General features: G+C 42.4%; 1 protein-coding gene and 1 long non-coding RNA gene across 3 annotated transcripts; one reads left to right on the top strand and one right to left on the bottom strand.

Moving 5' to 3' along the window:
• Positions 1-213: 213 nt before the first annotated feature.
• On the bottom strand, positions 214-1,672 carry LOC129202874 (uncharacterized). Its single transcript, XR_008575855.1, has 3 exons — positions 1,606-1,672; positions 1,336-1,417; positions 214-890 (listed from the first exon to the last, which is right to left on the bottom strand). It is a non-coding gene; the product is annotated as an uncharacterized LOC129202874 (long non-coding RNA).
• Positions 1,673-1,727: 55 nt separating this feature from the next.
• Positions 1,728-15,539, top strand: LOC129202871 (epidermal retinol dehydrogenase 2-like). Of its 2 annotated transcripts, none has more exons than XM_054816472.1 (7): positions 1,728-1,858; positions 4,817-5,160; positions 9,983-10,114; positions 11,132-11,231; positions 12,383-12,527; positions 13,072-13,197; positions 14,300-15,539. In XM_054816472.1, the coding sequence occupies exons 2-7, from the start codon at positions 4,840-4,842 to the stop codon at positions 14,391-14,393; spliced, it is 918 nt and encodes a 305-aa protein (XP_054672447.1). In that variant the 5' UTR covers positions 1,728-1,858; positions 4,817-4,839; the 3' UTR covers positions 14,394-15,539. The 2 variants fall into 2 exon arrangements, with proteins under 2 accessions (XP_054672447.1, XP_054672446.1); XM_054816471.1 differs by lacking the exon at positions 1,728-1,858 and adding an exon at positions 4,504-4,695.
• Positions 15,540-15,891: the final 352 nt, after the last annotated feature.

Below are 15,891 nucleotides of genomic sequence, written 5' to 3' on the forward strand. Positions count from 1 at the left end.
TTAAGCAAGCCACTGCAATCAATACAATCCACAAAAAGAAAGCAGCAGCCAACCCGAAATATCATCGGTGTCACTGCTTGGTATTATCAGCCTCCTGGATTTCCTGTATTAATACAGGAATACACTAACTCCCACTAAAATATTCTAATCCAGCAGTTAATTTCCCTTCTGTGAATAGCTCTTGAGGGTGCAGTAGTCTATAGTCTAGAAGGAATCTAGACCCTGACCCAAAACTGCATACCTGAAAGAAAAGACCTTTTGACCTCTTTCCACAACACTTTAAATAGAATGTGCAGAGGAAGCAAGAAAAGTATTTATTTAAACAGTACCGCACCTTTCAAACCCCTGCTCTTTTTGACTATGGGCAGCCATTTGTTCCAAAGCAGGCAAGTGAAGCAACCTGCTCCCTCGCCAGAATGTATCGCAAGTGTTCTCCTCATCCTTCCTCCTTGAAACTGTTCGTGCGCAGGGAGTTCTCAAAATTTCCTTGGAGATCACTGAATCAAACAGCAGATTTTTAAAGCTGCCTAAAGAAGCTTACATTATGAATTGCTGTTTCATATTCTTTATTATGCAGCATATAAAATCTAGTGTTTCATAAGCCAGTGTTTGCTTAATGCATCAGATGAAAATAACATACAGAAAGTTGTGTTCTCTCGCTTCTGCAGAAGTGTAACAGCAACACAAACACAGCAATCTGGAAAGAAGGCATATTAAGGATCTTGGTGCCAAGGAAATACCTTCAGTCACATTTTTTCTCGTGGTACTAAGCATCCTCTTCTCATATGGACATTCTTTGAGGTTGTTAATATTTAGTGCTCTTCAATATCAGAGTTCTGCGGCCCAATGATGAGCTTAAGGTAAAAAACACCCTCCAAAGCAATGCTGGTCTAAGGGAAGAAAGTATCGACAGTAGTAAATACAGAGCACTGTGCTCTGTTCTTGCATTTTCATTTCTGTCCTGTATCCCGACTACTGCTAAAGCACATTTCTCAAGCTCAAGTCTCGTTCATTCTCTTGGAAAGACACCAGCCTGGAGGACCACGTTCACCCGGTGAAACCCTTTCCAGGCAGCACGGCTCCACGCGGGGCTGGGCCCTACAGACCAGGCAATCCCCTCACATCCCAGCCTACCCTCAGGTGCGGATCTCTTTACACGCAGCAACAACCACCTTAAAGCGTGGTGACTTCTTCACACGGACTTCCCTAAATCCCTCACATCCTGAAGCCCAACACTGCCCAAAAGGTTTCTCCAAACTTCCTCCGAAGCCGAAACCGGCGCCCTGCCCTGCCCTCCCTCGGTACCACCCTTTCCCTGCTCCCCCCGCAGCCCACCTCGGCCCTACAACACACATCTACTCCAGCCGCACGAAATCCACCTTCTCCCGGTTGATCACCTCTCCAACAGAAGTTACTTCTTCCCTCACAAAAATCAAAAGTACACAATAAATACCGCTTTTTTTAAAAAGCAAACTAGGCCGGGGGGAGTGGGGGAGGGAAGGACGGGGGGGGGCTGCCCCAAGAGCTCTCGCCCCACAAGCTGCTCCGTTCTTAGAGCCCTTCGCCCAGCCTCAGCGAGGAGCTAAGGGGCCAGAGCACCCTCACCGGCTCCCCGGGCCACAGCTCTCCTTCCCGGGAGCAGCCCGACCACTGCCCCCGGCCCGGCTTCCTGCCGCCGCGAAGCGCGAACCCTTCCGCCCCGCCCCCGGGCATCCGGTCAGCCCCGCACCGGGGCGGGCTGCGGGTATAAAGGCTGGGCCAGGCTGCCGCGCCCTGCTGCCTGCTCTCCTCGGCTTGCTCTTCCGTTCTCACCCGCTCCGGGAGCGGCCGGCTGCTGCGTCGCGCTGGGCAGGCGGAGGTACCTACGGCTGTGGGGGTCCCGGTGCTGGGGGCGGTATGGGCTGGGTGAGCGCTGGGGGACGGGGTGGGGTGTGTGGCCGCTCTTGGCGAGGGTGCTGGGGGGCAGCCGGGCCCTGCGCGGGGGTGGTGCAGTGTGTCGCGGCGGGCCCCGGGGAGTCGGGCCCGAGAGAGGGCGGTGAGCTGGTCACCGCAACTAGAAGCTGCCCGTGGGGTTATCATGTGATGCTAATTAGGTTAGCAGGTGAGGTGTGCCAAGTGAGAGTAAGGTGGTGCAGTGTGGACCAGGTGGTGAGGAAGGCACCGCTGCACCTCAGGCCTTGGGCTTAGCCACAGCACCACTGTGGTTTTGGGCAGTCACAACCTTTTAGGTGTAGTGAGCACAGGCACGCTTGCCAAACTCTGCTCAGGTGATTGCATGATCAACCTGTACTCCCTTTGGCTAGCAGAGGTGTTTTGCGGTTCAGATGCCAGCCTCAGTTCTGTCCTTGTGTTTTGTGAGTGCTGTCAGTCTGCAGGAGCCGCTCTGCTGAGCATTAGCGCAGGAACCAGCCAGTCTGTGCTGGCAGAGCTCTCTGCACTTGAAAAGAAATCTGGTAAGCCACAGTAAAGCCTTTGATACTTCTCTACAGTACAAAAGCCCTCCATGCTTATGTCTGTGTGGGTGTAGGCATATTAAAAAACAATACATGGCATCAGAAGGGATCTGAGATGTTATGTGTGCCAAAGGTACTGTTGGCTAATTCACCTGTAAATAGACCCCTGCTTGGTTTAGTTGAGGAGCCAAAATCACTCCATGTGTGTTGGCTAATTTAATTGTCCATGTGGGTATGCTGGGTACAGTTGCTGGTGTAATTAGCAGTACTAATGCAGCGAGCCAGCGAGAGCAGAGGAGTCTTGGCCCAAACAAAGCTGGGTTAGGTGTGAGATCTGTCAGTGGAAACTGTTGCATTGAAGGATACAGAGCTGGTGTTCTAACAGAAAGTCTCCTGTGGTTGGTATGCCTAAACCAACTCTACTTCTGTAAGAGAAAGTCAGTACTTCTCTGAGATCTTATGTGTCTCTGGTGCAAGCCTCATACACGATTATTTTACTTAATAAATTACTGACATAAATTTAAACTGGGTTTAGATCAAATTGTGTATTATACATTGAAAGCAATTGCTTCTTTTGTTTTTCCGTGGGTATTAATTGTAGCAACCTTATCTATTCCAGAGATACCAATCTCCTTTCATACAAGTGGAGGCTGTTACCTTAAGTGCATTAAGTTAGTGTAATCAAGTTAAATTCAGCAACTGTATTTATTTTAAAGACTTGGTCCTTCTTTTTTAGACCCAGCAAAGAACTTGTGTTTCCAAAAACTTGCTGGGTTTTTGATATACATGAAATTTAATAATGCTTTTCCTGTATAACTCTCTGGTCTTACTTGATATCTGTAGTAGATCTATAGCTATGAGATCCTACTACAGGAGATGTCAATATTGGCTCTAGAAAAATGTTCCTGTGCTGTTTTGGTACTTCTTCCATTTCTTACTTGTGTTACTGCCTTTTGTCTGTGCCAGAACCTCTGCGCACATTTTTGTCCCATTTTAAAGGGAATGAGGAACAGAAAGCGCTCACCCAGTGACTCTTCTTCAGAAGGAAGATTTTGTTTTCCTACCCACTATGTTTTTGACGAATGCTTTTCTGTTACCAGAGTAGTCTTAAGATGTCCTAATGTTTCTGCCAGAGAACTTTCTGAAATAACTTGTTCTGTTCCAGCAGCAGCCTGTCCCTTTTCAGAACTAACCTTGTTTCCCATGTACAAAACTTGAGACTCATATGGATGTCCACATGCTAAATTTTGTGAACTTTGCTCAGAGTAGCAGATATCTAAGTAACTTATCTCTTGGCACTTGTCAAACACGATTACCTATACACATAGGTAGCAGTGTTACCTAAGATGTGATCAAACTGGGTATGTAGTGCTAAAGGTTGAAGTGTAAGCGCTAACGTGCTCTACCTTTAGCTGAGAAGGAAGGTATTAATCCTTCATACCATAGTTCATCAAAGATTAAAACCTGCTGTGACCAAGGGTGCATTTCTTGCATAGCATTTGTATACTGGGAAATAAACAGCATTCTTTCAAGGACTTAAATGCCTGCTCGGTGTCAGCATTACTGTGATGAGTACGGGCTGTGAAGTTAAATGCTTACCTGAGATGGTATGATTCAAGCCTGTGACATTTACTTAATGCAGAGAGGTGATGAGAAGAAAATCAACTGCTTTGCAGTGCATTCCTAAACAAAATACTCCATTCATTTGCAAAAGCTGCTCACATCAATAATGGTAGTAGTGGCAGTTAAAAAGCTAGTAGTGACAGCCAGTAATTTACCTGGTGTGTTTTGGAGATTTATAAGCATATTGTGTTCGGAAGCTCCCTATGCTGGCAGTTTTTCGGCAAGGTTGAGACTCTGACTTGGTCTGCGTATGATTTCTTGATGACAAGGAGCGCCTACAAAGCAAAAAAGTAGATCAGGAAAAATTCTTTTAGGATCACAAAAGTACTAGCTTGTGAGCACTAAAGTCATTCGATCAAGCCATACGTAATTGCCATGCATTTCTGCTTAAGATGCTCAGAGGGCAACTATCACTTTTTGATTCTAGTTTTTGAGTCCATGTTGTCTCAGAGCAGAGGTGGAAACCCATGATATGAGGGGTGGTGAATTTCTAAAGGAGATGAGGGCAGGTGTTCCCTGCCTCTGTCAAATGGTAAATCAATCCTGTGCTGCGCTCTGGAGGAGAGTGGGACCAATCCGGAGATGATAGAAACAGGACAAATGGGTCAGATGTGCAGATGTAAGCCTATATATTTTTTGAAACAACACTCAAACAACTGCTTTTCAATTTTGAAATATTGATGTTTGCATTTTTTTCTCTTTATGGTTTATTCTATCTGGTAAACATTTTCTTTTATCAGGTACCTAAAGAAATAGCCTCAAGATGAACTTCCTCCTGGAAACATTCAAAGTCATCGGACTTTTTGTTTATTACACGTTGGAGTCGCTAGTGTTCTTCATTGTGCCTAGGCGGAAGAAGAATGTTAGTGGTGAAATAGTATTAATAACAGGAGCAGGAAGTGGCATTGGAAGAATCTTATCTTTAAAGTTTGCCAGCCTTGGAGCCACAGTGGTTCTCTGGGACATTAATCAAGAGGGGCTCAAGGAGACAAGTAGACTGGTGAGAGAAAATGGAGCAGTGAGAGTGCACTGTTATGTCTGTGACTGTAGCAAAAGGCAGGACATCTACAGAGTAGCTGATCAGGTAAAGTATCTTATTTGTGGCTTTGACACTTATCTGAGTGTTTGCACGTGTGTATGATGTATGATAAGTTTTAGCGACTTTAATCTCTTGATTTAAAGTTAATTCATTCAGAATGTATTGTGCATGCTACCTATTTCAAGAATACTGGTTTTTTAGGATTGACTTGTGTACCTATGTTCCTTTAAAAATAAAAAGAGCTGGTTTTGTTTTCAGTAGCTAATTTCAACTGGGTGGCTGCTTATTCATTCAAATACTGAACAAGCGCTTACTGGTGAAGTGCAGAAAATGAGTTTATTGAAGCTAAAGCAGCATTTCAAGTTCTGGCAGCCTTTTACCAAAAGTAAACCCTAAAGACCGTACACTGTAAAAACTATTAACTGCTTAGGCAATTTTCAGATAATTCCATGGTTGTGAATAGATTCTTGCAGACTCGATTTATCAGAATTAATAAATGTATCTTGAAGTCTTAAATATTTCTTACTTTCCTTTCTGAAGAGCTCTGTAAATGTAGCATGTGGTTAGATATTTTGGGCAGACTAGTAGAATTGCCAAAAGCTAAAATTGCTTAACAGTTTCCATTATAACAACCTGTTCTCATTTGCTTAAAATGTTGCTAAACTTAACTGTTGGACTAGAAAGTTTCCACAGTGAGTATTTGCCTGAGGATGGATTAAAAAAAAAAAAAATGTTTAGCTGTCTTCAGGAACATTTGTTGGCTGCAATAATGTTCCCCTTTTGATGCTGTTTAAGAAGCTCTAGCCTTCTATATTTTTCTATCTGTGCAAAAATGACAAGAAAAAACTTTCTGATAAGTGAAGCTTGTGCATGACTTGCAGCTTATTTCTGGTACTATTGCTTTTGTATTCTGGTAATGCTGATCACCCTTGGTTCCCCTGGCAGCTCCGTTATGCCAGTTGAGTCTGCCATCCTCGCAGAGCAGTTGCATGTGTCTCGTCACAGGACTGTAACCCTCCTTCCTGCTGAACTGGGAAGGGGGGGAGGAGGAGGAGGGAGTATTGCAGTGTGAAGGACACTGGAAATGAAGATGATGGAAACTAACTTTCAGTTTTGAGGACTCAAGGGCTAGCACTTCAGTCCTGTGGAGAAAAGCAGTAGCAGAGACTTTCTGGCCAAGTATAAAAAGAAGAGGGTGTAGATATGTGTGTGACAGGTTAGGGATGATAAAAACATAGGTAGATGGGAGCGAAGACGTAGTAAGAGGGTCTCAGTGCAAGATTCATTGCTTATAATCTTCTGTCAGCAGTTCACTAACAGCTGACCCACTAATAGTCCTCCTGCTGATCCATATAGAAGAAAATACCTTACTACTGTTATTTCAGAAGTGTCATGTCCTGCTGACAACTGATGTAGAACCATGCTGACAATTTTCCCATCTTATTAGTGGCAAAAAGACTTTAGGTAAACAGTGGCACCAAGCACTAACTGATACTAATGTGGTGTAGTAGACTTTGGCTCATAGTGTGCACCATCAGCCTTTGCAAAATGAGGCAGCACGGTTCCAGGTTTTGTTTCTACCCCCCTGGTGATTCAGCTTCATGCAATAACTTGGAGTCTTGCAAGACTATAGCGAACAAAATTCACGCAGGCAGGGCAGGATATGGTTGAAAACTTTGTGCCCATTAAAACAATCTCAAAGCCAAAATGAAATGTATGTGAACCTTATACCTGCTTCTGGTACTTGATCAGCCACAGAGAGACTAGGAAAAAGTCACTCCAGTAGGAAGAAAACAAAAGCCCTGCATGTGTGGTGTCCTTGTTCCTTTCCTGTATCAACAGGATGAAGGACAGCTTTTGTCTATCAAGAGCTATAGCTTGAAATTTATTTCTAATGTCCCTGTACCCCAAAAGGAATGTGGCCTTCTCTGATTTACCCCTCCCTCCCTTGAGTTCAGCTAAACTTGAAGCTAGAGCTTTGAAAGAGGGAAGCAACTCTGTCTTTTGACCCTCCTACTTGTAAGGAAACAGAAGCCCGTTCCTCATTATCGTGTTGCAAAGTTGCATCTGGACTCATTTACTTCTGGGATCTCTCTTACATGGTGCTTTTTTGTTTATCCGTTTGTTAGTCAAGATGACAGTTTATAGTCAGTTTTCTGCTTTTCTGAGAATCATCTTTCTGGTGCAGAGGAGCAACAGTAGAAGCACATTTCCTGGTGGTATTTCATGCTGCCTGTAAAACATCCGGTGCTTTATTCCACCTCTTGCAGGCAGTTAGAGGGGTTTGTGGTTCTTAGAAAGCAGACGCTTTGGGATGCTGTTGGGGAATCCTGGGAACTTCTCACTACTAAACTTCAATATAAAAGCATAAATATAAATGCAGAAACAAATAGGAAATAGTGTTTACATGTAAAAAAAGATGTTTATCTAGATCAGGTGTTTGCATAATGCTTGCATTACCTAGGCCTAAAACAAAGGCTTTCCTGCACTGCACAAGTGGGGAGGTTTAGAGCTTTGGAAAGTTGACATTATCCCACCCCCCAATAGCTAGTGAAAAGGCTTGGTAAAGGTCTTCTGTACTGGGAGTGTGAAAGCCTGGCAGTGTCTTGGCTCCCTTGTGCACAAGGGAGAGCTGAGAGAAGGGAATTAAACCAGCCAATTTGCTGAGGACAGAGCTGCCACAGCTAGTTAGTAGGGTAGCAGCATGAACAGAGGTGTTGTGAAGCTGGAATTATTTGTTTGAATGCATGCTATTTTTAACTTGTGATGAGGGGTACATACTCAGGTTGGTGACTGGAACAACTTGTCTAAGGCTGCCTATGGAGATCATGCGGCGCTGCTTCAGAAATACTTAAATTGTTATGTGACAACTTTTGAGGAGGGGAGTAGACAGACAAGAATGTGTGAGCAATGACTAAGGTGGAGAGGGGCTCTGGCTGATCAATTTATTATAAAAGCTGTTCTGTATAATCTTACCAAGGCTGCTTTCTCTTTTTTAAACCCTTGTTTAACAAGCGTGGACAAGATTGGAACAAGTTTAAGGAAGATGAGGAAGTTAAGCTAGAGTAAAGGATAGGTGGTAAATTATCCTTTAATTCTTTACTGTTACACAGGCTAGCCTACCTGGTCTGCTTGTGCTTTCTTTAGTCACTGTAGGCACCTCACAAAGGAAGCGCCATTAAGAAATGAGGTTCTGTGATCTGCAGCTGTATGGCAAGATGGTATAAAACCAACATGGTTTCCCAAAGATACTGATCAGTACATGTTTAGCTCTTGATCTGGAAATCATAAATTAATCAGCATAGACTGCTCATTTCCTTTTCCCCAGATAGCTCAGATTAGCAAACTGTGCTTCGAATACTACATTCAATGTTTTCATTCTCCTTTTGAGAGCTGGCACAATATCCTGATATCAGCTGGCCTCTGATTGTTCTCTCAAGTGAGCCTGTTCATTAAAGTTCTCAGTCTGGAGCTAAAATGAGAACTATACTTCCTTGTACTGAACTAAATGTGTAGATACTATTCTTTAGCCAACTTATTTTCTGAGAACCATCTTATAAGGATTCTGGTATAGCATTAGAATTGAAGCAAATACACTAGAAACAAGCTTATACACCATGAGCCCCAGAAGCTCGTAAGGCTTTTGCCTTCTGTGAATGCACATGTCCTGAAATCTTCCTTTATTCAGAACCTTATAGCTTTTGTTTAATTTTCATAAGACTGCTACCCTTCCTACAGTTTTCTCACTTCTTGTGTTGCCCTGAGAGCTAATGTCAATAGAGACATGGTGTTCTTTCAGCCTGTTTTCATGAGAAATAAACTTGTAACAACCTGTTTTTGTTTGGTAATGTGAGCTTTTAAGTTCCTGACCCGTAAAGTTGCTTGAAGTAGTCAAGATACTTGAATAAATAAAAATGTTGTAAGGAGAAAATTAATTTTACAGGTGGTCTTTCTCACTGCCTATGTGTAGAGGAATGCTTCTTATCAGAAATGACTGTTTACCCATTCTCATTCCACCACACTGAGGGCAGAAAACTCCATCTGCTCCCCCAGAAAGCTGTAGGGAAGTCTGGCTTAATGTGTGTGTTGTGGAATGTGAGTGAAGTTAACACTAGTGAAAAACTGCTGTGTAATACATGTCAGTGTTTAACAATCAGGCATATGAAATATTAAGATGCTGCTAAGTAGCTGCTGCCTTGTGCAGTGGGAGAGATGAATCTGTGGGCTGTTGGGATGCAGGCAACTAATGCTACCAACCGGGAATCCACTTTTCCTTCTGCTCATCAGAAGACTCAAGAACTGTGCAAGCTGGCTTCAGCCATCGAGTTGTATGGCAGCACTGCTGCTCTGTTCAAGTTAATCTGTGGAAAACGTGGGAGGATTTGAGTATAACGCAAGGAACCTCACAAGTGGAAGCTTGGGTACTGCAGCACTTGTGTAGATTTGATGTACCTGATTCTGGTGAACTCACCTGAGGACCTATGTACTGTACCTCACTGCACAGCATAGAAATGGCCCTACGAACAGACTTGCTCATTGGTTTTAAGATGGGTTTACTGTAGTTAAGCTCTCTCTAAGCAATAGAGACTTACCTGGAGTAGTCACAGCAAGAACCAGAGGTGCTGGAAGTAGAAGCCCGTGTGGAAGCTGTTGCGCTCCGTACCTCCAGAGAAAGTCCAGTTGTAAGCTGAGCTCTAAAAAGGCATCAGGTGAGAATGTGCAAGAACCTGAGGTGTTTGGATCCATAACAAGTGTAGTAAGTTCAACTTAGTTGAAATGTACAATATTTCTATTATGTTTTCATATATAAAAGTGGGAAAGTATGTTTTGTATTTATTGTGTAATATCTTGACACTTTTTGTTTTAGGTTAAAAAAGAAGTTGGCGATGTTAGCATCCTAGTCAACAATGCTGGTATTGTAACTGGGAAGAGATTTCTTGATTGTCCAGATTCACTTGTGGAAAAAACCATGGAAGTGAACACAATGGCACACTTCTGGGTAGTACCTGTACTTTGTATATACTTACTAAAACATCCTTTTAACATATTTTCAGTGTTAATTTTGCCTTTTGGAATTGAGGAAAATGTGGAAGGATATATAGCTCCTTATAAGTTCAGTCAGAAATGATTCAAGAAATTACTTTCTATGCCTGGGAGTCTATAAAATAAAAGGGTGGAAGAATGGATCCTTTGGGAACTTCTGGGGTAGGTAGGTGGAAGCAAAACTGCTTTGTATTTAGAAATAAGTCTTAAGAACTGAAGTTTACCATTTGTGAAATTCTGAAGCTAGTCATATGTTATAATCCCTCAATATTAATTGGCATGAAGCAGGCCCAGCCTCAAAGTTGCTGCTCTAGTAACAGAAGTGTTCAATTCTGTTAGTGTTCTAGTTGCTTTGTGGTTATGATAGTTTCAGTAGGAAATACCCCATGTTCCAACAATGCTCTTAAGTGGGGCTTTTTTCCAAAATGAGTAACTTAATGGGCTTTTTCTTCCTTCCAGGGAAAGCAGGTCATCTATATGATGTTCCTAGCATAAAGAATTGCAAAGGGGATATTAAAACATGCTCTGGTTTCTTCATAAATAAATTTAATCACAAAGATGAATTTAATAGAAGAAAGACATGAAATTCAAATTTTTGCCATTTTACAAAATTTGCAGTGAGCACTTAATTCTCATTTGAAACATTGCGGTGCTGAGCTTTAGGCCAAAAAACTTAACTAGCTGAAGCTGTATCTTTAGCTTTCAGCAAATTAGCATCTGTCTTTGGTGTTGAGGAGAAAGTGGTACTGATGGGGCCTGGAAAGTCCCAATTTAGTAGTTGAAAGCTGGAGTTCAAGCAACAAACTTTTTTTTTCTTTTGTGGGGTGGGGGTTCCCCCCCCTTCTCTTCCATAATGGAAGCAGGGAAACTTATGTAAACTGCAGGGAGAATTTCTTTAAAAACACCTTCAAAATATTATAGCATGTAGCTCACTTAGTAAAATGTTTCATTGCAACTCTGACTTACATTGCAGACTTACAAAGCCTTCCTCCCAGCAATGATGGCCTCTAACCATGGACACCTGGTTAGTATTGCAAGCTCAGCAGGACTGACTGGAGTCAGTCGCCTTTCAGGTAGTGTATTAAATGTTCATTTAGACAATTAGTTTGATTTTAAACTCTGCAATCAATACTCATGTAAAAAATTCTGATCTTGAGTTTCTGGGCCTTTGCATATAGGTAGAGCAAATGGTCACGCTTTCAAACCCGCTGACCTTAACCAGACCATTCCTTTCAAAAGAGTTTTCCAGATGCTCAGCAGTGCTGTGAAACAGGTTTTTCTGCCAAGGCAGTTAGAGGATCTAGGAGCCATGTAGAACTTTGGAAACTGAGAGCTTCAATGTTGTTAAAATTAACCTGTGGGTATTTAGTGGGGAAGAGGCCACCCTTTTTTTTAAAGCATATTCTCAAGCTACACAGAGTGCTGTACAGGTTTCCCTAACTCAAGGAACTACTAAAATCCAGATGTGATACAGAGGCAGAGGTGCGATATCTCGTTCTGCATTATCTGTGTCTCAGCTGTTCATTCAAGAGGACCCATATGGTGATGGAGGGAAAGTGTTGAGATTAGATCGAACTCAGAAGGCATTTCTGGAAAATGAAATAAGGTGACATAACAATAAAAGAAGTCTAGCTTCAGGGCAGTGATAATGAAGAAAAATTGAGTTTCAAGTTGAAACCACATTGGAGAGTCTTGAAAGCTTGAATTTGCATAAGAAGCTAGTGCATGAATTAAAAGATAAGGTCTGGTATGAAAAGATAATTTCATCTGCTAGTTTTCAGTAGAGAGCAGAAAGGTGATAGCAGGGATGCAGTGAGAAAGCCTCTGTCTGCCAGTCTAGTACAAGTTAACTTAGGAGAGGGAAAGTAAAGGAGTAAATCACATCAAAGGCAAATTTTATTAGTAACTTAATCCTGAAAACAGTTCCTACTCTGTTGTATTTTATTATGGGACAGTAATTTCCTGCAAGTACTGTGTATATATCACTTCTATACTATAGTGTTGCTGTTGTATACTGTAAAAACAAAAACCAAACCACCAAAACAAATAAAAAGCCCACCTGTGGCTAGTTAGTTTACTTACTGGAGCATAGTTTTGTCCCTGTTCTCTGTCAAAAATTGTTACTGCTCTGGTGTCAGTGGTAGGAGTTGCTGAACCTGCTTAGTAAAGATTAAGTAGTAAATTAAAATGTTTAACTGCAATTAATGTTTTATTTATTTTACAGATTACTGTTCAAGTAAATTTGCAGCAGTTGGTTTTGCAGAGTCAGTTGACATAGAGATGAGAAGTCTGGGAAAGACTGGTGTTAAAACCACAATTGTGTGTCCTTATGTCATAAACACAGGAATGTTTGATGGCTGCAGAACCAAGTGAGTAGACTCTTGTGAGGGTTTTATGCAACCTGCACATCTAGCATGTTACGTACTCCTATTTCCTTTATGAAAATCATGAAATAGGCTTTTAGGGCATTAACTGCTATCCAGTGACTGGGCAACCCAAATGGCAAAGCCTTTGATACTTTACTGTTCATTTAAGCTGAAACGTGAAACATAATTGGTGTCCTTTCCTCTACAGAAGCCAAATACTCCAGTTGTCCTTTCTGGTTTCTAAACCCCCGTTCACCTCCTGAAATAAGTGGCATAGCTTTGCTCAGTATGCTTGTATAATGACAAATGTGGGAGCCGAATCAAAGCCTAGTTAGTATGTCTTAATGTGGATTTGTTTTATGAGAGATCCTACAAAGGGAAAATAACAATGGCCACTCACTCTCTAACATAACGAAGGTTCTGCTGTTTATAGGATTTGTGGTATTTATTTCTTCTTTTAGTTGAATAACTGCAAAATGGAGACTTATTGAGTAAAATGTGAATCCAAAGCAATTCGTATTATAGTAAGAAATGTCTTCTCTTCCAGGTGGCCGCGTCTGCTTCCCGCTCTGGATCCAGAGTATGTGGCTGAGAAGATAGTCACTGCTGTTCGTCAGGACCAAGAAATATTGCTGCTACCACGCAGTCTTTATTTTTTATTTGCTTTGAAAAAGTAAGTTATGCCTTTCCTTCTTTTCCTCTCTCTTCTATCCAGGGATGTTTCAGCTATATTTTTGACTAAAAGTGCAAACCAGGCTTCTGCTTGGTGTGCATTTTCATTAAATTCTGCACATTTCTGGAGGGTTTTTTTGTTTGTTTCTAGGGGTTCGGTCTACCCTTAGACCACAGAACAATGACAGAAATGTCTAACTGTGACTTGCTGATTCCATTGGGGTGCAGTTTTACTGTGGGCTGTAGAGTCGGGGCCTGCTCCTCAGTAACTGCATATCTCAGGTCTTGCCCCAGCATTAGGGCACTTCTGGCTCTGTTGCAAGCCAGGTTGGGAAATTGAGCTGTCTAATAACTCAGGCTGCCAAATGAGTGTAATGGCTGTTCTGAGAGGACCAGTGGTACTCTGTTCTAGAGAGCAGACTGTCTTTGCTAGTGACGTGGTTTTGCCCCAGCTGGCAGCTAAGCACCACACAGCCACTCGCTTGTTCCTCCTCCCCCCAAGGGGATGGGGAGGAGAATGAGAAAAACTTGTGGGTTGAGATAGAGACAGTCTAATAGGATAACAAAAGAAGATGATAATAATAATAGTAATAACAATTATTATAATAAAACAAGTGATGCACAAATGCAATTGCTCACCACATGCAGAAAGGAAAAAAACCAGACCAACCCGATGCCAGATCTGTTTCCAAGCAGCGACCCTGCCTCCCGGCTCACTTCCCCGGTTCCATACGGAGCAAGACGTTATACAGCAGGGAATATGCCTTTGGCCAGTCTGGGCCAGCTGTCCTGGCTGTGCTCTCCCAGCTTCTTGTGCACCTGGCAGGGCGTGGGAACCTGAAAAGGCCTTGACTTAGTGTAGGGACTACAACTACCTAGCAACAACCAAAACATTGGTGTGTTAATGTTGTTGTTATCCTAAATCCAAAACAGAGCACTATAGCAGCTACTAGAGTTAATTTTCTTTCTATCTCAGCTGAAACCAGGACAGCCAGTATTAGCCAGGTAAACTAATTCTGTGATAAACTGCACAACTCTTCTGATGTCTGGGTTTTTTTGTTGTTTTTTGTTGTGTTTTTTTCTTCAACTCCTCTACCTTACAGTATCCTACCAGTGAAAACAAGCGTTCTCTTTGCGGATTATCTTGGAAACCTCCACATCATGGATAACTTCAAAGGTCGAGCGAAGAAGGACTGAAAAAGCGCAAAATTCAGAGATCAGCAACTCTAAAGTGGACCTTGTTAAAGGTGGTGGTGGGAAAGGTCTGCCTCTCTAGCAGCTCTGAACTTATGGTGCCTCACTTCTCATTAGTAACAATTTCTAAGGAAGTTGCTTTTCAATTGGCTCTTAATCAACAGCTTTCACTCAAACTTTTTTAAATCTAGTGAACTGTTTGCTTTTCATCTCATTATGGAGATACATTAATTGAAATTATTTCCTTTGGTTATGTCTGTTATAATGCCTTAAATACAATCCTGCATCGCAAACTAGCAGTTTAGGGGGGAGAAGAGACCAAGAAACCTAGTGTACTTGGCAGGGAGCCAGGAAAGCCTGTAGTGGACCTGCCATGCACTGAACCACGAGGAGGGGCTGTACTGCTGCTGCCATTGCCGTTCCCTGGTAAGCTGAGGAATTAAAGAGTTTCCCGGCACAATAGATCTGAATTTATACAAACGGAAGTTTTATGAAATGAAAATTTGTGCTGTGTTGGTGCAAAACCAATGAAATATTAATTTTTGGAGATGGTGATCTCAGGTCTCTCAGATGACTATGGATGTTGGGGAGGGGGAAGGATGTATATTATTGTATTGGGTCTGGCTGAGATGGAGTCAATTTTCCCCACAGCAGCCCTCACAGAGCTGTGCTGTGCATTGGTAGCCAGGCAGGTGTTGATAACACACCGGTGTTGTTGCTACTGCTGAGCAGTGCCAGTGCACATCAAGGCTGTTTTGCCAACATTTCTCCCCCCCTCAGCAGTAGGCTGGGGGTGAGCAAGATCTTGGGAGGGGACACAGCTAAGACAGCTGACCCCAACTGACCAAAGAGACGTTCCATACCATATGACATCTGCCCAGCAATAAGAAGCTGAGAGATAGGGGGAGGAACGGGGTGGCAGCATTTGGTGTTTTTGTTTTGTTTGTTTGTTGGTTTTTTGTTTTGTGGTTGTTTTTTTTTAACAACATTTGTCTTCTGGAGTAACCACTATGCACACTGAAGCCCTGCTTCCCAGGAAGTGGCTGGACATTACTTGCTGATGTGAAGTAGAGAATAAATCTTTTGCTCTTTGCTTCGCTTCTGCACATGGCCTTTTGCTTTTGTTACATTAAACTGCCTTTATCTTGACCCATGAGTTTGGGGTTGTTTTTTCCGTCTTATTTTTCTCCCCTCCCTGCCTTGCTGAGGAGGGGAGTGATAGAGTGGCTTGGTGGGCACCTGGCCTCCAGCCAAGGTTAAACTACCACAATTATGTATTTGTGTTGCTCATCTACTTTTTGTCTAATTTATTTTAAAAGTTAATACTATGACTGCAACTTTGTAGAAGTCTTTGTATCTTCTAAGTGCAATATTTTAAGAACAACTTTAAATTTTCATCTCCTAAGCAGAATAAACTTGTATTTATAAAGCATAAGACTGTCAGTCAAGGTGGACTATGAAACATCTTGCCAAGTCAGACAGTGAGCTACTAAAACCAAAG

This window comes from Grus americana, chromosome 2 (assembly GCF_028858705.1).
Source record: "Grus americana isolate bGruAme1 chromosome 2, bGruAme1.mat, whole genome shotgun sequence".
NCBI lineage: Eukaryota > Metazoa > Chordata > Aves > Gruiformes > Gruidae > Grus > Grus americana.